Source organism: Cucurbita maxima, unplaced genomic scaffold (assembly GCF_002738345.1).
Source record: "Cucurbita maxima cultivar Rimu unplaced genomic scaffold, Cmax_1.0 Cma_Scf00060, whole genome shotgun sequence".
Classification (NCBI taxonomy): Eukaryota; Viridiplantae; Streptophyta; class Magnoliopsida; order Cucurbitales; family Cucurbitaceae; genus Cucurbita; species Cucurbita maxima.
Window position 1 is genome coordinate 204,034 of NW_019272076.1, and position 26,971 is coordinate 231,004.

At 37.0% G+C, this 26,971-nt stretch overlaps 2 protein-coding genes across 2 annotated transcripts in view; both read right to left on the reverse strand.

Moving 5' to 3' along the window:
* Positions 1–4,471: 4,471 nt before the first annotated feature.
* Positions 4,472–5,338, reverse strand: LOC111471901 (heat stress transcription factor B-3-like). The gene is made up of 2 exons (XM_023117577.1): positions 5,096–5,338; positions 4,472–5,013 (listed from the first exon to the last, which is right to left on the reverse strand). Exons 1-2 carry the CDS (start codon positions 5,336–5,338, stop codon positions 4,552–4,554), a joined length of 705 nt encoding a protein of 234 aa, XP_022973345.1. The 3' UTR covers positions 4,472–4,551.
* A 1,367-nt stretch (positions 5,339–6,705) lies between these two features.
* Positions 6,706–26,971, reverse strand: part of LOC111471885 (RRP12-like protein) — a 27,716-nt gene continuing 7,450 nt past the window's right edge. The window contains exons 5-18 of the mRNA XM_023117552.1: positions 26,629–26,839; positions 26,284–26,465; positions 25,990–26,160; positions 23,941–24,125; positions 22,376–22,469; positions 21,914–21,970; positions 20,806–20,940; positions 11,799–11,873; positions 10,547–10,657; positions 8,543–8,704; positions 8,337–8,465; positions 8,076–8,177; positions 7,531–7,604; positions 6,706–7,442 (exon numbers count right to left, since the gene is read on the reverse strand). Coding sequence (XP_022973320.1) covers positions 7,091–7,442; positions 7,531–7,604; positions 8,076–8,177; positions 8,337–8,465; positions 8,543–8,704; positions 10,547–10,657; positions 11,799–11,873; positions 20,806–20,940; positions 21,914–21,970; positions 22,376–22,469; positions 23,941–24,125; positions 25,990–26,160; positions 26,284–26,465; positions 26,629–26,839 — 2,040 coding nt within the window. The 3' untranslated portion in view covers positions 6,706–7,090. The remainder of the gene's footprint in view (positions 7,443–7,530; positions 7,605–8,075; positions 8,178–8,336; positions 8,466–8,542; positions 8,705–10,546; positions 10,658–11,798; positions 11,874–20,805; positions 20,941–21,913; positions 21,971–22,375; positions 22,470–23,940; positions 24,126–25,989; positions 26,161–26,283; positions 26,466–26,628; positions 26,840–26,971) is intronic.

The following is a 26,971-nucleotide window of genomic DNA, read 5'->3' on the forward strand; positions in this document are numbered from 1 at the left end:
TTCTCCCCGTCCTTTTGATCTTTCTAATTTTATGTCTTTGTTAACATTTGGTATCAGAGTCATGCCCTAAACTTAGCCAAGTTAAAACTAGAAACAGTAGTCTTTTACGTGTGTCATAATAAAAGTATGTCGATGGAGAGTTCATTTGTGCAACCTGCAATTCCGAAATCTGATGGGTACTATGATCATTGGGCGATGCTCATGGAAAACTTTTTGCGTTCAAAAGAGTAATCGGGTTTGGTGGAGAATGAGATTCCTGCAGCAACAGAAGATAGCGTTTTCACAGATGCCCCACATTGAATTTCAGAAGTTGAAAGATTTGAAAACAAAGAATTATCTATTTTAAGCATTAGATCATTCGAGGAGACAATCCTCAACAAGGATACAACAAAGAACATATGGGATTCTATGAAACATAAATATCAAGGTTCAAAACTGGTAAAGCGTGCACATTTGCAAGCTCTTCAGAAGGAGTTTGAAATGCTTCACATGAAGGTAGGAGAATCTGTGAATGAGTATTTTGCTCGAACGCTTAGCATAGCCAACAAGATGAAACTAAATGATGAGAATAAAGGAAATGTTGAAGTAGTTGAAAAGATTCTGAGATCTATGACTCCCAAGTTTGATTATGTGTGTTTCCTTGAGGATTCCAAGGATACAACCATCTTAACCATTGATGAGTTGCAAAGCAGTCTGCTTGTGCATGAACAACACAAGAGTTCTCATGTTGAAAAAGAACACGCTTTGAAGATCACTCATGGTGAACAATCTAGAGGAAAGGAAGGGGTCAAGGTCGTGGAAGTTTTAGAGGCAGAGGAAGGGGATGAGGCAAACAAACCTTCAATAGGGCCACAGTGGAGTGCTATAATTGTCACAAGCTAGGACATTTTCAATGGAAATGTCAAAGCAAGGAGGAGGAAAACTATGTGGAGACTCAAGAAGAGATGTTGCTGACGGTTTACGTGAATATGAATAAGGCCAATAGAGAAGATATGTAGTTTCTTGACTTGGAATGTAGCAATCATATGTGTGGGAAAAAGAAATATTTTTCAGATTTTGGTATACAGTGAAGATGGGCAACAACTCAAGCATGGTTGTAACAGGAAAGAGTAATGTACATTTGCAAGTGAATGGAATCATATAGATAATCACAAGAGTGTTCTATGTGCCAGAGATGAAGAACAATTTGTTGAGTATTGGGAAATTGCAAGTAAAGGGGCTTACCATTTTGTTTCAAAATGGAACGTGCAAGGGTTTTCATCCTAAGAGAGGCTTAATCATGGAGACAAAGATATCTTCGAATCGAATGTTCATATTGCATGCTATATCTTAGCCTATAGCATCCACTTGTTTCAATACAATCACAAAAGATATTGAGCAACTTTGGCACCGTAGATATGGACATTTGGGCTTTAAAGGATTAAAGACTCTTCAGCAAAAGAAGATGGTGGATGGTTTACCACAGCTCAAGTCTCCATTGAGACTGTGTAAAAATTGTTTGGTGGGTAAGCAACAAAGGCACTCGTTTCCAAAAATGAGCACATGGCAAGCTTCAAAAATTCTCCCATTGGTGCATGTTGATATTTGTGAACCAATCAAACCCATCTCAAACAGCACGAAAAGGTACTTGATTACTTTCACAGATGACTTCTGCACAAAAACGTGGGTTTATTTCTTAACAGAAAAATCAGAAGCCTTTACTGTATTTAAAAACTTCAAGATTCATGTTGAGAAGGAAACAAACTCATTTATTAAAGCCTTGTGAACAGATCGAGGAGGAGAGTTTACATTACAAGAATTCACCAATTTTTGTGATGTAAATGATATAAAAAAAAACAACTTACAACTGTATACATGCCACAGTAGAATGGAGTTGCAGAACGAAAAAATAGAACTATTATGAATATGGTTCGTAGTATGATTTCAGAAAGGAAAATTCCAAAAAGTTTCTAGCCTGAAGCAGTCAACTGGACTGTGCAGGTACTGAATCGAAGTCCAACATTGGCTTGGAGTGGAGTCAAACCTTTAGTTGAGCATTTTAGAGTTTTTGGATGTATCTCTCATGTTCATGTGTTTGATAGTAAAAGAACTAAGTTAGATGATAAGAGTTTGAGTTGTGTTTTGCTAGGAGTTAGTGAAACGTCAAAGGCTTATAAATTCTATGATCTAACTTCACAACGGATCATAACAAGTAGGGATGTTGTATTCGAGGAAGATAAGAGTTGGGACTGGGATAAGACCTATGAAGAAACCATTATGTGTGATTTGGAACGGGGTGATCAAGAGGAGGCAATAGATGTGTGTGATGAAAATGAAGAAGGGAGCAAATCTGATATAGAAGCTGCAGAGAAAAATATTTCATCTAGCTCTTTGGCGGAAGCAAGATCTCCTAGCTCGAATAAAAGACCACTAGTTTGGAAGAGAGACTATGCAACAGAAGAAGATCTTTCTGAAGAAGATAACTAAGCTCACTTAGTCATGTCTACAGAGAGACTATGCAACAGAAGAAGATCTTTCTGAAGAAGATAACTAAGCTCACTTAGTCATGTCTACTACTACTGATCTTGTAAACTTTAAAGACGCATTGAAGAGTGAGAAATGGAGGCAAGCCATGGATCTGGAAATGGAATCAATAAACAGAAATGACACATGGGAATTGATGGAGTTACCTGACGGTGGAAGATCTGGAAATGGAATCAATAAACAGAAATGACACATGGGAATTGATGGAGTTACCTGACGGTGGAAAGAAGATTGGAGTAAAATGGATTTATAAGACAAAGTTCAATGAAAATTGGGAAGTCAACAAATACAAGCCTAGGCTTGTAGCAAAGGGGTATACTCAACCACATGGGGTAGACTATACTGAAGTATTTGTACCTGTTGCGCGCATGGAGACAATTCGTTTGGTGGTAACACTTGCAGCTCAAAGAGGTTGGTCCATCTATCAGCTAGACGTGAAATCTGCAGTTCTATATGGTGATTTGAATGAAGAGGTCTTTGTGGAGCAACCCTGTGGATATGTGCAAAAGGGACATGAGCAGAAGGCTTACAAATTAAAGAAGGCATTCTATGGGCTTAAGCAAGTTTCATTTGCATGGTACAGCCGTATAGAAGCCTATTTTATGAAGGAAGGTTTTGAGAAGTGTGATTATGAGCATACTTTGTTCATCAAGAGAGGAAAAGAAGCCAAAGTATTAATTGTAATTCTCTATGTCGATGATCTCATGTTTACTGGAGATGACAAATTAATGTTTACAGAGCTTAAAAATTTCATGAAAAATGAGTTTGACATGACAGATCTTGGTAAGATGAGGTATTTTCTTGGCCTTGAAATCTAACAATCTAGTGGTATTTTTATAAGTCATAAGAAATATGCTTTGGAGGTGCTGAAACGGTTTAGAATAGACAAAAGTAATTCTATTCATAATCCTATTGTCCCTGGATGCAAACTTATGAAAGATGAAGATGGAATAAACGTGGACAAAACTTACTATAAGCAAATTGTAGGCAGTCTTAATTATCTCACAACAACTCGACCAGACATAAAGTTTGTAGTGAGTTTGATTAGTAGATATATGGAGAATCCCACTGAGCTTCATTTACAGGCAGCAAAAAGGATACTACGTTATTTGAAGGGAATAACTGGGCTTGAAATTTTCCATCGGAAAGAAGGAGATGATGATTTTGTTGCATACACAGACAGTGATTACGCTGGAGATTTGGATGAGAGAAAGAGTACTTCAAGCTATGTGTTCTTATTGAGTTCTGGAGTAGTATCATGGTCATCAAAGAAACAACCAATAGTAGTCTATTTTCCACAAAGGCAGAATTCATAGTTGCAGCCTCATGTGCATGCCATTATGGTTAAAAAGGGGTTGGAAAAGCTGGATCAGAATTAAGACAAGTCAACTATTATTCACTGTGATAATAGCTCTGCTATCAAGCTTTCAAAAAACTCAGTAATGCACGGTCGGAGTAAGCACATAGATGTGCGTTTCCACTTCCTTCGAGAGCTCACAAAGACTGGCACTGTGGAGTTGGTGCATTGTGGCACACAAGAACAGTTAGCTAATGTGATGACTAAACCCCTGAAATTGGATGCTTTCTTGAAGTTGAGAGGATTATTGGAGTCTGTTTTGACACATATAAATTCATTACTATTCGTGTTCATTGATTTAGATTTACTTGTTTTCCGTGTATTCTGTAATGCTATAATAGTCAATTTCATTTTTCAATAGAATATGAGATTTCTCCGATTCCTCTAATCTTTCCAGTTTTCTCCCAATTCTTAACAATTTGATCATCTTTCTCGGAGGAAGAGGCAAAAATAATCAATTGTTTTTTAACTTTATAATTTAGAATAAACAAAAGTGAAAAATAAGAACTTCCTCATAAAATAAATAAAAATATCCTCAAAATAGACTATATATATATATAGATAGATACACACATATTTGCATGGGTTTAAATCAAAACACAATAATCTTATGGTTTAAACTTCATTGATTTGCATGATTGAGAGAACAAAAATGGTTCATTTTGATAAATTCATCTCTTCCTCTTGTTTTGCCTCACCATTTCATCTTCTTCCCCAACCTCCAACTTAACCCCAAATAGTTTCAAGTTTGGCTTCATTACCATCATCTCATCTTCCTTCTTATCATACCCATTAATGCCCAATTCGTACTTTCCTATCAAACCAATAAGCTCTCTGCATTTCTTCTTCATGTTCTTTAGCTCAAACCTCAACACTCCCTTCTCCTTCTTCAGCCTCTTGTTTTCGTCAACAAGTGTCACGTAATGATCGGTTGACGATGGATTCAACCAGGACCATTCATCTTCGTCGAGTTCATCTTGATGTGTGGCCTGGATTGCTTTTGCATTACTCTTGTGTTGTGGCTTGTTGCTCCATGCTTTTCTCCTACATATTTCGTAGAGTCTTTCTTTACCTCCCTTTTGAAACTTGTCATTGTAAAACTCCCATCGACTTGTCACAATCTTGCGAAATCCCTATCAAAGTTTCGTTGTAAGGTTCGATTATCCGTCAAACTTAAGCTTTGGTTACGATAAATTTCATGTTATATCGACTTACATATGTGTTTAGTTGGCGAACAAAGCTAGAGAAGTTGCTATGTTTGAAGAGGGTAGGGAGGAGATCTCTAGCGAACTCCAGGGGATGCCACACGACGAGCGCGGTCCCATCGTCGTTCCAGGAGATGACATCATCGGTGGTCGGATCCTCGACCAACAGGTAGGTTTTGGCCAAGAAGGGCGGCGGAGAGGGGTTTGGCTTTTGACACACATCACCTAGGCCTATAGCTGGCTGCTCCCCCATGAGAAAAATGAAGAAGTAGAAACAGAAAGGAAGAAGAAGATATAGAAATTAGAAGGATTTAGGAGGAAAGGAAGAGAAAAGAAGAGAAAAGAAGAAGGGCGGTTAAGAACTCCCAATCCCAACAATGGAAACCCAACACGACTCCACAGCTCATGAGAAAATGCAACGCCTTAACTTATATCCCACGAACACTAATAAAAACTTCTTATATTATACTATTCACACCATTCATGGCTTCCCATTCATTTTACAATTTCTTTTTTTAATTATTTGAACAATTACTTATTTTATTTTATAATTATAGCTTTTATTTTTGTTAAATTAAAATAGGTATGATATAACATGTTAGAAGTTAAGAATGCTCTCATAGTTTTTCATTTCTCCTGCTATGATATTCTGGTAATTTGATTGGAACAAGTAAATATCGGTAATTTGTCTAATTTAATTTGATTGGAACAAGTGATGATCACTTCTTGGTCCATACATAAATGATATAGTCCAAGATTGGTAATTTGTCTCATTTAATTGATTGGAACAAAGTGAATATCTTAGATCAGAGAGTGATATAATAAATATTTAAAGTTTTGAAGCTGGATAAGAACACAGGTGCTTTGATTCGATCTATATCACTGTTCTTCTATTTGTCCCATTCTTAACATTCTTAACATTTTGAAGGTACATGGAATCGGTTAAAAAAATAACTTAAAAAATCTATAGTATTTGAATAAAGTTGAGTATTTAGTTCTCGTAATATTATTAGGATTTACTTGGTAATAGTTTGAAATGAATAAATATTTTACATGATAGATTATTTTCGTATCAATTATATATCTAATTTCTTATCATAAATTTGTTAATTGAGAAGACAAATATTTCACAAAATAACCCTATACAATATTACCTTAAGTTTGAATAAATTAGGAACTTCTATGCGTCAGAATAGTTTCCTTAAATGTTAATTTCAAGTCAGATAGAATCTTAGTTTATAACTGAATCATAAACATATTGTCCTTAAAAGATATGGTCATTTGACCCAACTACCATTACAAACACTTTTGAATATAGTAACGTATTCATATAAGCAACTTGTTCGCAACTTGTTCTTTAACGCATAAGAACGAAACTGATCAAAGTTAATAAATAAAAAATTAATTAATTAATTTAGTATCACTAAGTTAATAAAAGGTCTCCTTCAAATATGAAAATGGATTCATTTCATTGAAAAAAATATATGAAATGTTCAATTTAATATTTAATAAGAAGGTAAATGACATTTTCATAATAATTTAAAACTCAAGTATAGCAAACCTCGCGTATTACAGCTACCCTGTAAAACAATGAAAGTATTATGGAGAAAAGAGAACATCTTCCCATCAAAATCTACACTCATAACCAATTAAATTGAATACCTATCAATCTTACATTTAAAGCTATATTTGAAAGAAACAAAGAATCCAATAACATTACAATATAAGCAAAGGTACCCCCGGATTTGCCCAAGCAAAACTCAACAAGACATGCATACTTTTCTATTTTGAGACAATGGTTTGAACATCCGCCCATCACTTAAGACGTTTAGAAGATGGCATTGAAGTTCCTCTTCTCCTGTAAACAATCCTAGAACAAGGACCGGCTTTGCTCATGCATTTCCTATCTGTTTCAAAACTGCAGCACCCTGGTGTGCTATGTGTCTTCCGGTTCGTAAGCAGTTTTTCTTCCCTTTTCGAGATACCCAACTAATACAATCCCCGATCATCTAGAACTCTTGTGATAAAATTTTGAAGCTTTAACAGGGTTACCAAATCTTTCTTTCTGATGCTTCTTTCCAGATTTGTTTCCTCTCTGTTGAGCTTTTCTAGGAGCATCATGCCTCGAAAAATCTGCTGTACGACTGTCTCCGAAACCATCCATAGTCGAACTCCTCTTACTACTGGAGATTGCAGCTCTTTTTATCATCTTAGATCTATCACCATCTTCAGTGAATACATTATCATTTTTTCTCCCGATGAAACCAGAAGATTTTTCCCACTTCCTTTTCCTGTATTGACCAGCTACATTTTTCTTGGGCGCAGTCTCCAGCCCGTCAAGTTGCTTATCTCTTACCCTGACAATTGAGAAGCAAGAATGGACGTAATAAGCACATATGCATAAAACATACGGAAACAAGTTGGCATGAAACAAATGAATCAGACCCATTAGAATATGAATCTGCAACATCTGTATTAGCATCTTCAGCATCCTTGGAACTGGTCTTATTATGGCGTTTCTGCAATTAAACGAGCATGGATAGAAGTTTAGAGGTAATTCAGAAGTTCACACCTAAAGTATTTTCTCTTTTACTCTTTCCTTCCAAAAAAATACATTTGATAGGCAAATACTTGAGAATATTTTTTTAATAGGAGACTGAACAATTCAAAAATGAAAATAGTAATAAAGAAAGGGAAGGCAATGTTTCCAAACATTCTTTTATCCAATGATATTTATTTACGCACAACCGTATACTATTTTAGTACGAATTGATAGGAACATGACATAGTTTCAATTTCATATATAGAAAAACTAAATTAAAATAAAATAGAAGTGCCCTTCCAATTACGAATGTTAGTCTAGTGAATAGGCGACCAACTACTAGAGATTATCCAACGATGCCCATGAATCCAAGACGGAGAACTTTTATTCAGATTAAAACTGCAGTTAAAAATGTTCACACTAAACAACATGGGCTGAAGCAAATCACCTCGAAAAGAGACTTGATGAAACCCTTGTATTTGTCCGGACTAACACCCTCAATTGCAGCATAACCACATTTCCGTAAGAGAATCTCCAGAATTACTGTGACCTTTTAAGTAAAATGAACATGTGGATGAAGACATTGCAAGGATAATTAACAATTATGAGTGTCTGGAGAGGACAGAAAGAGAAAATTGATAGAATGTATAGTTATTCGTATAAATATTAATTCCAAAAATAAGTTTCTATTGCTATATTTAAAGGTCACCTTTGATCGAAAATGATGCCTTGAGACAGATGACCAAGGTAGCGCTGCTAAAAGAATATCAGAAACGATGCTCTGAAGATCTTTAGCTTGCATGGAAGAAACCAGAACTTTCACAAACCCTAGCACTGCCTATTTAATGGATAAGAACTTGTTATGGCGGATATTAATATGGAAATAAAATTAGAACCCAAAGCTAAGATACATACCTTTATAACTTCTATAGCCTTTCCTTGTAGCAAAGATAAGATGGAGGGCACAAGATCAGGGATTGAAAGACAAATATCTGCGTCTTCATAGACCAGCACTGAGAGTGCAGAGATCGCTCCACTCTTTACATGAGGAGATGCACCAGACAGATAGCCTAATATCTGAATATGAAAATGCAGCCACAGCTCATGAGCAAAGGAAGCATTAAAATGAAACACTTACAGTGACAGAATCAACCATAAAAAGAAAAAGAAAAAAAAAACAAAAAAAACAAACAAACATATCATGATCATTAAACTGATATTTTATACCATTAAGATTCCATTAGAAGATCATGACAATGGTAAAAAAATGTTCATTAAATAAAAAGACTCGCATTGGCTTTCAACACTCTTGAAAGTCAAAAAAATATTCAATCAAACTGGTAAATTAAAGTTACAACACACTGCTAACTAAAAAGGTATAATGATTGGAGATTTGAGTAGGGCAAGGACCAAGATCCCTAGTGGGGAAAGCTTCATGTACTATTTCTAACAAAACCTCAACTTGCTGCCCACCAACCTGCCCCACAGGTAGACCTAGACCAGAACCAGAGTCTAGCTTCTGACATTCTAAACCTCTTCCTACCCCCATAAAGCTCCATCTAATCGTTAAGGTGAAATTCCATGGTGCCATGTTATAGAGTCTACCCCGCGCCAACTAAAGAAATATATATATATATATATATAAAGAGGGGGAGAAAAAGTGAAAAGAACAGGAGACCTTGTTTTAACCCATGTTAAAAACCCCAAACGGAAGGTAATAGTGAAAGAAAATTGAGCCATTCAGTTAAATAAGGGTGGCTCTTTTGCTTTTGGGGTTGGGTAATATCTATTGACAATTTAAGGCAACAAAAAGGAAGCCTTAGTGTAATACATAGTTATGGAGATTTCTTTCTGAATCTGAAGAGATGAGGCAGAAGGTGGCATTGTAACAATTATGAGCTTATTTGTTGATTTCTTTTTAGAATATTTGGGATATGAACGTTAGATTTTAGAACATCACAGAAAGAAGGCATATAAACCAAGAAGAAGGTTCAAATTTGCTACTAGAATCATTGACGTTTAAAGAGGTGAAGGATGAGGTGGACAAGAGGCATTGGGGGTGCTGGAACCATCTCGACAGTTTTCAGTAAGATCTTTGGTATGTTAACAGAAAATGTGGAAGTCTTGGAAACAAAACTTGTGCAATGCTAGGCTTGCGCCCCAAGAAAATGAGATTGTGTGGACAACACGTTTGAAAGTCTAAATATAATGGAAAGAATGCTAAAAAGACGTCTGTCTTTGATTTTATTTCCTTCTCAGGGTAAATTTTGCTTTAAGGAGAATGAAGGTACAGTAATTTGTTCTTCCTATTCTTCATTCATAAGGAGCTTAAGGAATTAAGTAATGCAAATGCTTGGTTTATTTTGGGCTGTTCATAATCTCTTGTAACAGAATGCAAATCGTTGGCTGTAGAAAATTTCTCTCGAGGGAAAGCAAAGTTGTGGGTAAATGTTGTAGGGGCAATTTTGTGGAACTTATCATTGAAAAGAAATAATAGAATTTTTAGGAGGTTTGAAAGGATTTGGTGGAGAATTTAGACTCTGCAAATTAACTTATTTTATGGGATTCTTTAAATAGAGTTTTTTCTTGATTCTTTTTCAATAGTCTTTTTTAATTCAGAAGATTTGATCTAATGGTTTTGTTATGGGCATAAGAATAGCATAAAGGAAGTTTCATCCGGTCTATTTTTAATATCAACAGAGCAAACATACACAAACCTGAACTAATCTCATGGACACCATTTAACCCTGTAGTTGTAAAAAACTCAAAGGATTTTGGAGAAGCAATGTAAACAAGACTTTTTCATATTTATTTTAAAGAAACAAGACTATTATTTCAAAGAGAAAATATAATAAAGTGACAAAACATACTTTCAATTGGTCCCCGAAAAGATGGAGGAAAAGGAGCATATGCACTTACCATGGCCACAAACTTTTTATGCACATCAGAATTCGTAAGTGACAAATCTTTTAGGTTGGAACTGATACAATGAAGTACATCATAAGCTGCTTTCCTGTTGTCTTCCTCTGCCTACGTCACAGCATAAATGACATTCAACAATATTAACATGTCAAATATCTCTCAAGTTATTACTTCAGCAAAGCAGAGAATACAAAAAGTGCATATCTGAACTCAAAACCTCACACTATGAGATATCAGATTACAAAGTAACAAAAATGATACGATTTAGTATAACAAAAAAATATCATTACGAAATCCCTTCATGGTATATCTCTCAACTTACCAAAAGTGAAGGTGAGGATTCCTCATGTAGGGATGGGTCAATCACCATGTTAATTCACAATTTCTTTTTTAAATAAAAGAAGAAAAACAATGAATCAAAGGATTTAAAATAAAGGAGCTTCTTGCTAGAAGAGTGAGAATATTGGCTGGACTCTTCAATTTTAACCCCTATGCATCCTATTTATATCAAAATAAATCAGGACTCTTCAGTCAGTGATCGAGCTCTAGGGACAGTGATTCCCTTCATGATAACCAGGATGAGGGAGTTTGAAGTCTCATCGCCTCTCATTTCGTAATTCTCCTTGAGATATTCATTACTAAATTCCAGGAAAATAAACATCAAAACGAAAAAAATATATATATATCACAACAGTAGAAATGGCTTCTCTTCCATCCTTCTTCTCTCACGTCCAGGGTTAAGGGGGCCTGGGATTAAAAAATATCAGAAGAAAGTAGGCATTATCTTATCATTTTTTTTAAACAAAAAAAACCAAACATTTCATTCAAAAAAATGAAAAGAGATTACTGCTCAAAGGAAACGAACGCGGCAAGGGAGAGAAAAATAATAATTACAAAAACACAGCCAAAATAAACAATCATATTGAAAAGAATACCAGAAAAAAGCTTGGGAAGAGAAAGCTCGAAGAAGGCAAAAGGGAAAAATTCTTTCCTCGTTGGAAGGAATTTTGTGCTCCCTCGTAAGGATAGGCATTATCTTATCTGATAGAAAACATGTGTTTTATTCTTGCAATGAGTGAAGGCATCAGAACTGTTCATTATTGCCTTTTCTTTCTTCCTTCATTTCCTTTAATAATTTTAATTTCAATTTAAAGGGACTAGCTATTTTTTTATAATCCTTCCTCCCCCCCAAGTTCTTGACTTGAAAATATTGTAGGAAAATAGAAGCCTTTTCAAAAGTAGCTCTTACACTTTTTAATGCAACTATGATCTCGTTGAGCATGAGAAAAGCCTTGTTGCTCTCCTCCTCTGAGGTAATGTTAACCTACATAAAGCATCAATAGTAAGTAAGACTAGGCCACAGGAAAACTTGGAGAAAAAGAAACCCACGTTCTCATACAGTAATGAAAAATTGTACAAAAAATACGTGTGCTCCAAAGACTATTTACTTCTTCCTCCAAGAGTACATATTATGGCTTCAAATATGACAAGAACCCATGCTAACTCACGATGTTGAACTTAACATGTTTCAGAAATCTCAGTTACCAACAAATCCATAGAACAATGCCACCATGGGTTTCGGGTAATGAACAAAAAGTTGTAAAACCATGGGTTCATACCAGTGGTGGTCAGCTATTTAAATTAATAAATTAGATATTATAAAAAAAAAAAAAAAAAAAAAAAAAAAAATCGGAATACCAAATATTGTAAAGTTGGATTTTTCTATTAGTCAAGATACAGGGATCCAGACACCAAAAATTAATTTTAAATTTTTTTTATTATTATTAAGAATTTTTTATGGGAAACTTTAAAATAGAGTATGTATGCAGATCAGCACCAACAACTATCAATATTACTTCTAGAAGTAAAGAGGAACAGGTGCTCGAGAAGGTCGAATAGCACAGCATACTTGGATAGTACTGTAATTTTTTGAGATAGGAAAATGATGCAGGTAGTCAGAAGCATAAATAGGCTAACTACACTTGTCCAAAATATCAAATAGTGACCAACTTATTTATCACCCTTTTTTGGAGGGATAAGAAACTGAGAATATCTTCATTCAAAAATAATGTACAAAAGGGAGATAGGGATTACAAAAAGGCTTCCTAATTGGTTAACACATGAGAGTAAGATCATAACTACAAACCTCTTAATAAAGAAGACAGCAAGAAGAAGTTTGAAGTTTGATAAAGGTCCAGGTAAACATAATCATCAGTTTAAAATCCTTTATTTAATAAATAATAAACAAAATATATTACCAGTGAGAGAAAAAGTGTGTAACACCTGGAATTTTAGAAAATAAATAAAATATTTTTTTCAAAAAAAAAAAGGAAGAAGGAAAGGAAAGCAGAATGGTAACACAATCGCACTTTTGAAGGCAGCGGACTAACGATTGTGCGGCACTCACTTTCCAACGACAAGTGAGCTAAGCCAATTTGTTCTTGCGTCGCCTACGGCCAAACGACGTATGATCGAGCCTCTAGCCTCGGTTTTAAAAAAAGGTTTTAGAAAACGAGGGTAGAGAGAGATTTTAGAAAGAGAGATTTTTGAAAGAGACGTTATATAAGCAAGCAAGAGAGATAACAACGGCTTAGCATATATAACCTTGGGTAGGAAGAAGTTGACAATTAGTCATATCCCCTATAGTACATTCTGAGGCATTTCATGTCTGGCAGGTCTAGACATGATATTTTTGAGGCGTCATACGCCCTAGAACTACAAAATTAAAAACACTAGAATGAAAAGACATGACAAGGATTTGGCTTGCCATGGACATGCGGCCATGGGCAACACGCCCTGGACGAGCATGACCGTGACATCCTCCCTCACCTAATTGGTTGACGTCCCTGTCAACCGACTACTTTCAAACCTTGCGATGTGGGTGGTGGCGGAGTTCAGATCTTCGGCGCGTTCCCAGCCAGTATCCTCTATAGGGAGATTCTTCCATTTGACAAGGAATTCACGAATCGTCCGTACAGGTCTTCCTATCTTCCTAGCCCTGTCGGCGAGGATCTCCTCTATTTCTTTTGTTTCTTTTTGCCTCAGATCGATGCTTGGTCTTGTGATTGCATTTCGTTGGTCGTCGTCTAGGTCAAGATGGTATGGCTTCAAGTTGCTCACATGAATTACTGGGTGGATTTTCATCCATGCGGGTAGTGCAACTCGGTAGGAGGTAGTCCCGATCTTTTTAAGGACTTCAACCGGGCCTTCATATTTTCGAACTAGTCTTTGGTCCTTTCGGCTGCGAAATCTGATCTGTTCTGGTTTCAGCTTGATGAGGACTTGATCTCCTGCTCGGAATTGAAGGGGGCAACGCTTCTTGTCTGCCCACTTTTCATATGCTTGGAAGCCTTCTCTAAATATGCTCGGGCTATATCTGTTGTTTGCTTCCATTCTCTTGTGAAGTTGTGAGCTTGAGGGTTTTTCCCTACATAAGGATGATCAATAATATGGGGTAAGGCCGGTTGTCGTCCACTTACAATTTCAAAGGGACTCTTTCTCGTAGACGAGCTGGTTTGACAATTGAAGCAAAATTGGGCGACATCTAATAGTTGTATCCAGTTCTTCTGGCGAGCGTCGACGAAATGACGTAAGTATTCTTCGAGCAAGCAATTGAACCGTTCTGTCTGTCCATCGATTTGAGGGTGGTAACTCGAGGAGATGTTTAAGGTTGTTCCCAAGAAGGCGAATAACTCGATCCAAAATGTCCCAATGAATCTGCCATCCCTATCACTGATGATGCTCGACGGAATGCCCCATAACTTTACAATGTGTTTGAAAAATAGTTGGGCTGTGAGTTCGGCCGAGCATAATTTGGGAGTGAGGATGAACGTCGCATATTTTGAGAATCGATCTACGATAACCAAGATAGCGTCATATTCCCCGACTTTTGGGAGGTGTGTTATGAAGTCCAGAGATACACTTTCCAAGGGTCTTGTCGGCACAGGTAGAGGTTCCAAGTGTCCAAATACTTTGACTTTCTCGACTTTGTCCTGTTGACAGATGAGGCACGTCTTGGTGTATTGCATGATGTCGTCTCGCATGCTTGGCCAGAAGTACCCCTTTTTTATTAGGGCGTATGTTCTTTGCCACCCAGGGTGTCCGGCCCATAAGGTATCATGACATTCCTGAATGAGCTTCTTCCTCAGTTCTCCCGTTCTTGGGACATACAATCTGTTTCCTTTTGTCATCAGAAGGTCTCCCTCAACCCAAAACTGTCGTGTTTTCCCAGCTTTAGCTAGTTCGACGACGGCTTTGGCCGATGGGTCTTTGTGTAAATGTTCCTTGATGATGTCGCGCATCGATCCATCGATCTTACTTGAGTGAATATGGTCTAACATGCACAGGGCTGCATGTTTGCCCTTCCGACTCAGTGCGTCGGCTGCTTGATTACTCTTTCATGCTTTGTGTTCGAACTTGAAGTCGAATTCGACCAACGACTCCTGCCACCGGGCTTGTTTTGCCGTCAATTTTAGTTGATCAAAGAAGTGGCAAATGGCGTTGTTATCCGTCTTCACTACGAACTGTGATCCCAAGAGATACTGTCTCCAGACTCGAAGGCAATGGACTACTGCCAGCATTTCTTTCTCGGAGACAGTGTATCTACGTTCGGCGTCATTGAGCTTTCGACTTTCGTAAGCGATAGGGTGGCCTTCCTGAATAAGGACCCCACCTAGGGCAAAGTCGGAAGCATCTGTTTCTATTTCAAATGGCTTTGTAACATCTACCAATCCGAGGACAGGACCCCTCGTCATGGTTGTTTTTCAAATCTTCAAAGGTCATTTGACAATCATTTGACCACGACCAAGAGTGGTCTTTCTTCAACAGCTCTGCCAATGGGGTGGCTCGTCGTGAAAATCCTTCGACGAACCGCCTATAGTAGTTGGCTAATCCTAAGAAGGACCGCACATCGTATACGGAAGTAGGAACCTTCCATTCTTGGATAGCTTTTATCTTATCGCTATCCATACTAATCTGTCCACATTTGACGACATGTCCAAGGAAGTTGATGCATATTTGTGTGAATGCACATTTCTCTTTCTTGACATACAATTGGTTCTGTCGTAGCTTGTCGAACACCAGCTTCAAGTGCACTTTGTGTTCCTCTAGGGTTGTGCTGTAAACCACTATGTCGTCGAGGTATACTATGACGAACTGATCCAAGTATTCGTAGAAAACTTGGTTCATCAACGTGCAGAAAGTAGCTGGGGCGTTTGTCAAGCCAAAGGGCATTACGAGGAATTCGAAGGCCCCATATCTTGTTACACACGTCGTCTTGGGCTCGTCCCCTTCGGCAATACGTACTTGGTAATACCCTGATCGTAAGTCCAACTTCGTGAAGTACTTGGCCCCGTGAAGTTGGTCGAACAAGTCGGATATTATCGGCAGTGGATATTTGTTGCGTACTGTCACCTTGTTTAAGGCTCTATAGTCTAAGCACAAACGCAACGTCCCATCCTTCTTCTTCTGGAACAGTACGGAGGCTCCGTAGGGTGCCTTTGTCGGGCGGATGAATCCCGCCTTCAGCAACTCATCCAGTTGTTTCCTTAATTCGGCTAGCTCGGGCGTAGCCATCCGGTATGCGTTCTTCGCTGGCGGTTTAACCCCGGGGATGAGTTCGATTTCGTGATCAATGCCTCGACGAGGTGGTAATGTTTGGGGTAAGCTCTCTGGCATTATGTCAGCATAGCTGTTTAATACCTCCTTGATTTCATTTGGGACAGTTTCTTCGGTGGTCGCTACTTCCATCAATGGTATGGCCATAAATGTAGGTTCCTCTCGTGCGAGTCCCCTTTTCAATTGTAGGCCAAGATCATTCGAAGATTACCTGGTTGCTTGATACTTGCAGGTATTACTGTGGGGTTGCGGTCGGTGATCACTAAGCATTTTGTCAGCAGCATTGGGATAACTTTGTGTTATAGGAGGAACTCCATCCCAAGTACCACGTCAAAGTCGTCCATGCAAGCTACGACAAGATCTAGCTCTCCTGTCCAATCCCCTATTTTGAAGGGGACTCTTTTGGAAACTCCCACAATATGCAAGGCCTCAGAGTTGACAGCTTTCATTTTCCCCGGGTCCTTTACTATAGTGAGTCCCAATCTTCGGGCTTCTTGATCGGCGATGAAGTTGTGGGTATCGGAGTGCTCCTGCTCGGTCGAGAATTTATTGTCGCATCTACGAACATGAGCCCTCTCTCTACTATCTCCTTCGGTTCGACCTTCCGTTGGAGGGCTGACAAGAATTTAAGCGCACCCATTCGGGGATTGTCTTGATCTTCCTTCTTGTCAAGCATAGTCTCAACCCTTGCGTCATTGCTCTCTTGAATGGACACTTGGAGCGCAGTGAGAGAGGCCCGATGAGGACAGTAAGATACTTTGTGGGGACCTTTACACAGCATGCATTGTAAAGGCGTCGTCGGGTGGTTCCTTTGATGGTAAGGTCCTCGAGATGTCCCCGCTTGGTTGTTCTGAGGAGGTCTATCCGTCCATCCGCTTGGTCTGTCGTTACCTACGTTCGATCTGTTGAGGCTTCCATTTCGATGACCTGGTGGTTTGTATGTCTTGCCCCCAGTGTTTGGGGCTGGTGTCATTTTTCTTTGGGATCCCGCTTCATTCCCATAGTCTAGGAGTCTCTCGGCACAGGCCATTGCGACAGCTAGGGTTTGGACCTTGTTCTCGTGTAGCTTTGTTTTGGCCCACGGCTGTAACCCATTTATAAAGAAGAACACCTTGTCCTTCTCTGATGTGCCCCTGATATCTAGCATCAGGGTTGAGATACATCGAGGCTACGGTCACCTTCTTGTCGTCGGTACAAGCTGTTGTGGCTTTGAAGTACTGTTCGACATCAAAGATGAAGTTTTCCAACTCTTTGGCGTCCCAATTCCCTTTGTAGGCTCTAGGATCTGAGAATCTTAGTTTGTTGAACCCTGTATTAGTTTGCCCAGCCGTGACGTTCTCCACAGCTTTCATGGTCACTTCAATTCGAGTGCCCATGGAGGCCATCCTTTCTTGGATGTCGATTGTTGTTCTGAATTCATCAGCTAATCCATTGAACAAGCTCATCATTGTATTTTGTAGCACGTCGAACTCTTTATCACGTCCCTCCTTGAGTGCGACAGAGCTATCCGAACTACCAGACAGTTTTGGGCTGCTCGTAGGAGCAACTCTTTCTTCGAGCGAGGTCACTCGAAACATCAATTCTACGATTGGCAACCCATCCAGGTTGTTGCCCATTGCGTCGATTTCTACGACTTTCTCACTCAATTCGGTCACCCGTGGTTCCAGGAAGTGGAGGGTGTTAGGGACTTCTTTGAGGAACAGCATTTCCTCCTCTATTAGCGTAAGTCGGTCGGCTTGTGCTTTGGGTGTCGACTTCGTCGCCGACATGGTTTCGGTCTTTACTGTATCACGGAGCTAACAAAGCTCTGATACCACTTGACACAATCGCACTTTTGAAGGCAGCGGACTAGCGATTGTGCGGTATACACTTTCCAACGACAAGTGAGCTAAGCCAATTTGTTCTTGCGTCGCCTACAGCCAAGCGACGTATGATCGAGCCTCTAGCCTCGGTGTTAAAAGAAGGTTTTAGAAAACGAGGGTAGAGAGAGATGTTTGAATGAGACGTTATATAAGCAAGCAAGAGAGAGATAACAACGGCTTAGCATATATAACCTTGAGTAGGGAGAAGTTGACAACTAGTCATATCCCCCTATAGTACATTTTGAGGCATCTCATGTCTGGCAGGCCTAGACATGATATTTTTTAGGCGTCATACGCCCTAGAACTACAAAAGTAAAAACACTAGAATGAAAAGACATGACAAGGGTTTGGCTTGCCATGGGCATGCGGCCATGGGCAACACGCCCTGGACGAGCATGACCGTGACAAATGGCACGCATGCAAGTTGGAGAAGATGATTGTACAGTCGACCGTTAGTTTCTTAACCTTCTCTTTAACGAATTTGAACCAAGCCATTTTCATCAGTTTTATTATTTTTACTTAATTTAGGGCATATTGAGAAATTTTGGAGAAATTTGGAATATTCTCGAAGAGCCAAAACAAGCTCGAAAAGTCTACAATCAAGTAAGTAACCATATGGAGAAAGTTTCTAAGAAATACTTGTAAGAGTCGATTAGGATTGAGGGCAATGATTGAGTATTATGTTTAGGAGCCTAGTTTGACCTAGACTCATGAGAATTGTGTTTAGATGATGCAATAGTTTACCACTTAATTATATTTTCCATCAGACAACTTCTACATGCATGATCTTGTAAACTCTAATAGATAATTGGACTTATGCTTCTAGTATGTTGAGGTTGGATTATTATATCTTAATAAGCATGAGGAGCATGTTGTATGTCTTAATTCATTGTTATGCATTAATTTAGGGTTTGGATAGCCTGTTATTGCCTAGTTATGAGTTGGACTAATTGGTATGTGAGTGCTAATTATGGTTTCCATAGACGATGAGTTACTGTTTCACTTATTTTGGTCCTAGCACCTAGTCATGAGTTTCATAACCTCCTTGGGTTGACCAAGTACCTTGTAGGGACAGATAGAGCGCAATCCCTATTCATGAACTAACCAACAAAGGTTAGGGTATACTTGTTGCACATGGCTTAGTTGTCACCCATAGAGGATATCAGTAGCTATAGATAGTGTACTACCATAGTTCATATCAATGATGCCTAGTGGGGAGAGTCATGGCCTTTTTACTGATTCAGCCCGAGTGATATAGTGTCAGATAGTTTTACTGTTCTGGCCTGGAAAGGCGTAGTAATAGTTAGTTTACTGTTCTAGCCTAAAAAGGCAAAGTAACAGGTAGTGACTGTTCCGAAGATAGGTAGTTTTACTGTTCTAACCCGATGAGGGTACATGAGCAGGTAGTTTACTGTCTCAGCCTGGAACGGCATAATGACAGGTAATTTTACTGTTCTAACCCGTCGATGAGCAAGTAGTTACTGTTCTAGCATGGATGGGCCTAGTGACAAGTCGTTTATTGATCATAGGAACAGGTAGATATTGTCTAGCACCATTAGGGAAAATCCACTTATTAGAGATTAGTAGATAGATAGGTATGGAGTACGGTCACCGTTTAGAGCAAAAAGGGCTCCTTCATACTGATAAGTATTACCTTAGGGCCTTTTTCATGGTTCACAATGACTCAGGCACTCCTCACACAAGACTGATGAAGGACCTAGACATGCGTGAAACCTAGAGCCAAGAAAACAGAAAACCCTAGGTTGTGAACCTGGAGGGATTGAGTACTCCTTAAAGGAGGTATGTTAAGGGTAGTTGTACAATGACCTACCAAGTTTGGTATAGTCATTAAGCCACAGTTTGGGAAACCGTTAAAAACAGTTATGAGCACATAACCTAAGTTTTTGTGTATAGGATCAAACTCAACAAGAGCCTACAAGTAGGTTGATTACTAAGTATTTTTATACTCATTCCATGTTATTCTATTTTTTTAAAATGGAGTGTATGCCACTGTTGATGGCGGAAGCGTGCAGAGCCATGCAGCTGCAATGGGTGCATTTTAGATCAAGTCTTCTTCTTTCTTGTCATTTTTACTATTATTTTAAAGCTACTTCTCGAAACTTGTGTAAAACCGTTTGATTGGACTCCACATATATTACCTTTAAACTACTTTTATGTCAGCTTTGAATGCATATTTAAATTTTAAATTTCTTGAGTCTCTCGCTTTACAAAAGAAATATTTACTGCCTTTTTTACCCTTGAGTGTACGTAGCAACCTGTGATTCAAGGTATCGAAAATTGGGTCGTTACAAAGTGTATATTAATTAGACAAGACATCCCCCAAAATATAGAGCTAGATTTAGAATAAACCGCAACTAAACTACAAACAAACAAAAAGAAATGCCAAAATTTAAAATGACGATATTTTTAGATTGACAAGAACTATATAAGTGAGAAACTCAAACTCTAGCGTAAGCAACCTCAACTTTAACTTCAAACCTAAAAAGCTTTCTATATTTCCAACAAAAATATCCCACTATCTTCCTATTGTTAGCCTAAGACCTGAAGATTTCAATTCTCAAATTTCTTTTGCCTCTATTCTAGGACAAGTTTTATTATGATATTCTCTACACATACAAATACGAGGTCCTTATCAACTTGAATATTTTGAGTTATCTTACTCTGTTACACTACTATATATTCTATACCAAAAACATAATTAAAAAAAAAAAAAAAAGAGGCATATGATTTTTCAAGGAAGAACTTGGAGTTTTTTACCTTTAATGAATGAACCAGAAGAATGTGAAAACAAGCAAACCGACTTCTTTGAGATGAAGTATCAGCAGGAGATTGCAGATCAATTAACATTTCTACCAGCTCAGAAAATCTAGAAGAAGCAAACCAAGCATGTTCCTGCAACATTGCATGAAGGATTGACTTTAAATATAGTGTAACACAGAGATTACGACCAAAATACAGGTGCAGAGATATCAACTAATATTCATGGAAAATGACAACTGATATTGAATATATGAAGAAAAGCTAGACCTGTATTTTTATCATGTTTACAGAAACAGATATAACAGAGTAACTAGAATCTTAATACTTAAGTAGGAGGCTGGTTGGTGTACAAGGATGTTGTTGTCAGTAATCTGTTAAATTTTTCATTTACTGGGCATGCTTACTGCCAAAAATCTAGAATTTAAAATTTGCAGGATGTAGTTTAAAAACAAAACTAGAAGAAAATCATTTCTTGCTCAACTTAGCAGGTGTAAAATTCTGGTTACAAAATTTTCCATATACACCTTGAAATAAATTCCTTAAATCAATACGAGGTTGAACAATCTAACTAGTCAAAGTCAAAAGACAACAATCAGCTTGCCATTCACATTACCCATCATCATGTTGAACAGTTCAACCTTAAATTTCCACATACTATAAAAATAGGTTTCTACAGATCATTAGTTAAGCAGTATCACAGTGAGAGCCTGTATGATCTTTTAGTTGCCTCCTTGAGTTTGGTAGAGAATTTGGAGTTAACCGCTTCAAAGTCGTCAAGAATTAGAAAAAGAGAGTCAGGATATAGAATTGAAGAATGGATTGGAATCAAAGACAGTATCTTCCAATTCAAAGGAAAAAGAAATTTATCTGTAAAAGTGGAGAAAGGGAAATTCACAAATCAAGTTGATTTTCGAGTGCTGGTTGGATTTAAAGGTTGCTAGTGACGGTCAATTTTACTAGGTGCTGGTTGGTTTAAAAGATCGTTAGTGGACTGTTAATTTTAACTACCATTTAGTTAGTGCTCTTAACTACCAATAGCAGATGTATGTACTGAAAAAAACTGATTTTCAAAGCAAGAATCCGTAAGAACAGTAAGCCTAACAACCTCCAGAATTCTGCTCAGAGTTTGATACGCTTCAACATGGCCCAGCTCATAAGATGCCTAAAAACCAAAATTTATGAATCAGCAAACTAAACAGGTCAAATATTCAAAATCAACAATAAGTTACATAGTGCAAGACAGTCTTATTTTCTAAATTATCATTCCTTTCTCATTTAAAAATAGCCAGGTGCAATGATTTGAGCAAGCTATTATAATCATTTTGTTACAGCCAATTGGAAAATCCATCTGAAATATCTGACTTTGATAAGGAGGAGGATATGACAATGTTCCCCTCAGCTAATACATTGTAGAATCTTTAATGATATGTTTCTCATCTTTAAAATATATACGCTAATAGAAGCATCTAAACTTTCAAGATTAGTAAAAATTCAACAGCTAAATGATTCTCAATCAATCTAGTTATAGAAACAACAAAAAATTGGTGCTTCAAGTAAAAAAAAATACCTGAAAAGCAAACTTAACAAATTTATAGATTAGATCAATTAAATCCTCCTCAGCTCCCCTAATGATAGCTGAAGCTAGCTTCAACATTACACATCTACAAAAAAAAAAAATATATATATATATATATATATATATATATATATATATATATATTTAAATTAAGAATGAAAGCACTACCTCAATGAGATGCAATTGAATAAATGACTAAACATTAACGGATAGTAAGAATTTGTATAGAAAACATAGCAACAGGAAATATCTAACTATTAAACATCAAATATCAAATGGGAATAAATTTAAAGAACTTATAAATCAGACTTAACAAATTGAGAGAGAGCGAGAGAGAGAGATTGAAGCTGATAGACAAATTGGAAACAAGTTTGGTGTTGTGAAAATTTCTAGTCACATCAAACCCTAAAAAACCGGAAGAGAAAATATAACAGAAAAGCCAAACTTGCGCACCAGACAAAAGAGACTGCAAACATTAAACTTCTGTCTTCATTTCTGGGAGACGCTAACAAAAAATCAGAGATTTTCAAAGGGAGAGGTAAAGACAGAACAATAACAAAAGTTTTAAAATGAAGGTTAATAGGGGTCCACTGTCCAAACAAAGATGAAATTAGAATTGGAGCGAAAAAAAGATAATGACCGGAGACTTCTGCAAAAGAAAAGCAGATGTGGTTGAAGAAAGAAAAATGGTTGACAGTGATTGAAGTGTCTATCAAAGGCAAGGCTAAAACAGTCGGTCAAGCAAGAAAGTAATTGAAGGCTAAAATCAAAGCAGGGAGAAGAAGCGAGGAATAAAGAATGATCAAGAAAGAAGTCACCGAGCTATAAAATTGATAGTTGAAGAAAGAAACTGCTGCACTAAAAAAGAAGGCTAGAGTCCAAAAAGAAGATGAAAGAAATTGCTGGGATCAATGTTTTAGAAGCCCCAAAAAGTATGTGCTTAAGTGCGCTTCATGCTAAGTTAGGTTGTGCCTCTATCCTTGCTAAGTATATGCTTCTTTCTTAAATGCAACTGATTAAATTGAGTAAACAAAAGAAAAATTAATTATAAAATTGTTGGTTCTCCTTTGTTTAACATTCTCAAAAGACGAAAGCCTAACAAGACAAAAGAAGAAAATATAGAGGGATACAAGTCTTAAAGATGGGAAAATGGTGATGAGAACCTATTGGTCGTGACAGGCTGTAAGTTTCAAGTGTTGACAATGTGGTCGTGTAGTTTACTTTTATGATTTTATACTCTTTCTAATTAGAGTTTGTTTTCCTACAATAGTTAATCCCTTATTTTCTCAATCTTATTCTTCATAAAGAGTTGTCGTCTTAAAAATACTGTTTGGGCTAAAACACATACTTTTATGCAAGCAAGCGCTTATATTGCAATTAACATGGCAATAAAAAGATGGACTCCTATATATCATTATTGTTCGAATTTATCATGAGGCCTGAAAGCCTCAAAGAATGATGAATTGGAAAAATGAATTGACATTCTCAACACACATCTTAAATTTAATTTAATTTCAACATACAACATCCTGCACGGAACAAAACCACGAACTTACCTTCGACTATCAATCTCTCTTGTCCCAGAATTTCCTTCAGCATTCTGAGCTAGTTCATCAGCGTTGGCTCTTGGCTCCTCAAACTCACCCTTGGTATTCAGAAACTGAAACCTCTCAAGCAGTGACGCAAAAACATTCTTGGTCATCCTAGAGTCCGTCATGGAAGCCAAGCATCCAATTGTATCCTAATAACATATGATATAAATTGTTTTTACAAACAAATGTTTTCCATTGCCTAAATATAAGGCCTTCTGAACATCCAAACACATGAGGAACGATAATATCAATTTGCACCACAGCAAAGCTAAACGTAAGCAAAAGCATTCACTAAAAAAGGAAACATTCTCAAAGAAAACAACAAAAAGCTTATTATCTGTGACCAAAAGCATCAAAACTCAACAGGATGTTCTAATGCAACTCATCATGCTCCCCAAGACCAAATAAACGGCCCACATAAATATAATTGGGTTTTTCATTTAACAAATAAGTTACAAAATTAATAATAATACGATAAATTTTCATCTCAAATACATTAGCTTCTTGAAATAATAAATATCGAAGTTTAAGTTTGTGCAAAGGTAGATACACTTATTGAGCTACTAAAATTCTAATTTTCAGGTATATGACCATCATCTATCTATACTATAGCTATCGTAGGGGCTTGTAAGAATAGATATCTTGTGTTCCCTATTTAACTCTTTCATAAATTCACTCAAAATCAAAATTAACCCATATTTTGAATTTAGTCTGTGATAACTTCTCTTAAAATATCAATCCAATATCTTGAGTTTCATTCCATTTTAGTCTTTGAACTTTCAAATGTTCAATTTTAGTCTTTGTATTTTAAAATAAATCTTAAATTAGACATTACCGTTAATCTTATTGAAATTCATAAAATAATAATAACTTTTAAGTAAGAAAATATACAAAGTAAATATATTTCCAAGAGTTATAGAATCAAGGCTAATATAGAGACTAATTTTATTTTTAGAAAAGTAGGGCTCTTTTTTGTAATCCAGTGGCTTTTGAGAATACCTCATGCGCTTTTCTGTATTGAACCTTTTTTATAAATATACATTCGTTACTTGTTAAAAAATTATAAAAAAAACTATTGGGGCAGTCTTGATAGCATCAATTGGGATCTTTTGAGTAAGATCCTTGAAGCTAAAGCGCTTGATTTTACTTGGAGAGGATGGAACAAAGGATACATCTTGAGTACTACTTATTCTAACATCAATAAGTCACATCAATGATGAATAATGAGCAGTGATGTAATGCCTCATGCTCAAGATTTGGATCAGGATTTAAAATCTAAAATCGGTACCTGATGGCCCCGACATTTTCTTACATCCCCAGCCCACGCTACCTACATGTTGCTTCAAAAAGTGAAGACTGTCCCCTCAAACCAACACGAGTCCTTTCATCGTGTTTTGTCCACACTCCATGCTTCGTGGAGAACTTTCAGGAGATCACCTAACATTAGATTATTCCAAGCTAAACGTACTCGACTTTAAAGTTCTTATGATTGAGTCACCAAAAAAAGAAAGTGTGTCTTATTAGTATGGGTAGTAACTTTCAATTCTTTTAAGTCTTTCATAACCTCATACTCTTTAGATCACTCTCATGTGGTCTCGATTTATTCATGTAACCTTCCTTTACTCGAGCGTCACACACTTAAGGTAAAATTCACACTTCAAAGGATCTTCATCAAAATGATCCCTTCAGTCTGCTCTTATTATTATTGGTGACAAATTATCATCCATATCTTGAATAGACGCAAGAAGAGGACTTGATAGAAGGGTTTTAGACTAGCAAAAATGAAAATTCACACCCCCAGATAAAAGCATTGTGAGCGCCACTATACCCACATCTCCTTATTAGACTATGCCAACACCCTGATATTTCTAAAAACTAAAGTAATAAAATGATTGCAATAATCTTACATATCAACCTAAAAAATGCAGTTTTTTCATGCTCAAATATAAAAGAAGGTATAGTTTAATACTTTAATATGTTCAAATAGTAATTACTGAGGTACGAAAAGGAAACCTTCAAATGTGAGCGCATTGTTGGTACAGAACCAACAAATAACTCAGCTAGAGGCTGAAGCAACTTAGCTGAAGATGATACCAACGCCTTCCTGTTCTTGCTTGCCGTTTTCTTTGAATAAGCAGATGCTTCACTGGAATTTGGTGCAACTGTGTTATTATTCACAAGGATCTACACAATTGAAACAAATTAAAACAAGACTACAATATCTTTATCAATAAATAAATAAATAAAATGAAACAAAAAGTAGCAGTCGAATGTATAATAGCATTAAAGTCAGCATCATTGTGTGACCTGTAAGGCAACAGCTATATCTTCATGCATAAAGGAGCCTTCTTTAAGAAGTGTAATAATAAGTTCAGTAAGCATTCCAAGACTTTGGTGCATATCACTAGGATGGCGACAAAATGCAGGTAGTAGTCTCCATAATTTATGGGCACATGTCTGCAGATTTTTTCTTGTCGCGGCCTTCTTAACTGTGACAAGGGAGTCATTGAATTGAATTCAACAACAAAGACTATTTTTTTAAGAAATCTGAAGATGAATATGAGAGTATAAGCTTAAAATATGAGAAAAGAAAAAAATAATGGCCACGAACCACAAAATTCGTGGTCAACCAGATATGAACCAAAGAATCACCTTTACAACTTTCATGCTGAAATGATTTTGCAAGGGGCACAATATATTCCAGATAGTACCCAAGTGATGCTCCAGTAACATGACTTTGTAGAATTGGTATCAACCACATGTTCTGCACGGTTAAGTCACCAGCATTAATGGATATAGGAATAAGAGTAAGTATCTTCTCAGGTCCCATAGCAGTTACAGCAGATCCTACACAGTTCTGAAGCTGCAAAGTAAAAGTCAGGGTTTAATTAGATAAGAAACTGAAGGCAAGGAGGCGTATGAAAAAAAAAAAAAAAAAAAAAAAAAAAAAAAAAAAAAAAAAAAAAAAAAAAAAAAAAAAAAAAAAAAAAAAAAA

What these genes read in the sequence shown, in the direction of transcription:
- LOC111471901 (XM_023117577.1), bottom strand. Translation starts at nt 5,338, where the DNA reads ATGGGGGAGCAGCCAGCTATAGGCCTAGGTGATGTGTGTCAAAAGCCA. An exon ending in TTCGCCAACTAAACACATAT is followed by an intron (nt 5,014 to 5,095) that starts GTAAGTCGATAT and finishes AAACTTTGATAG; the next exon opens with GGATTTCGCAAGATTGTGAC.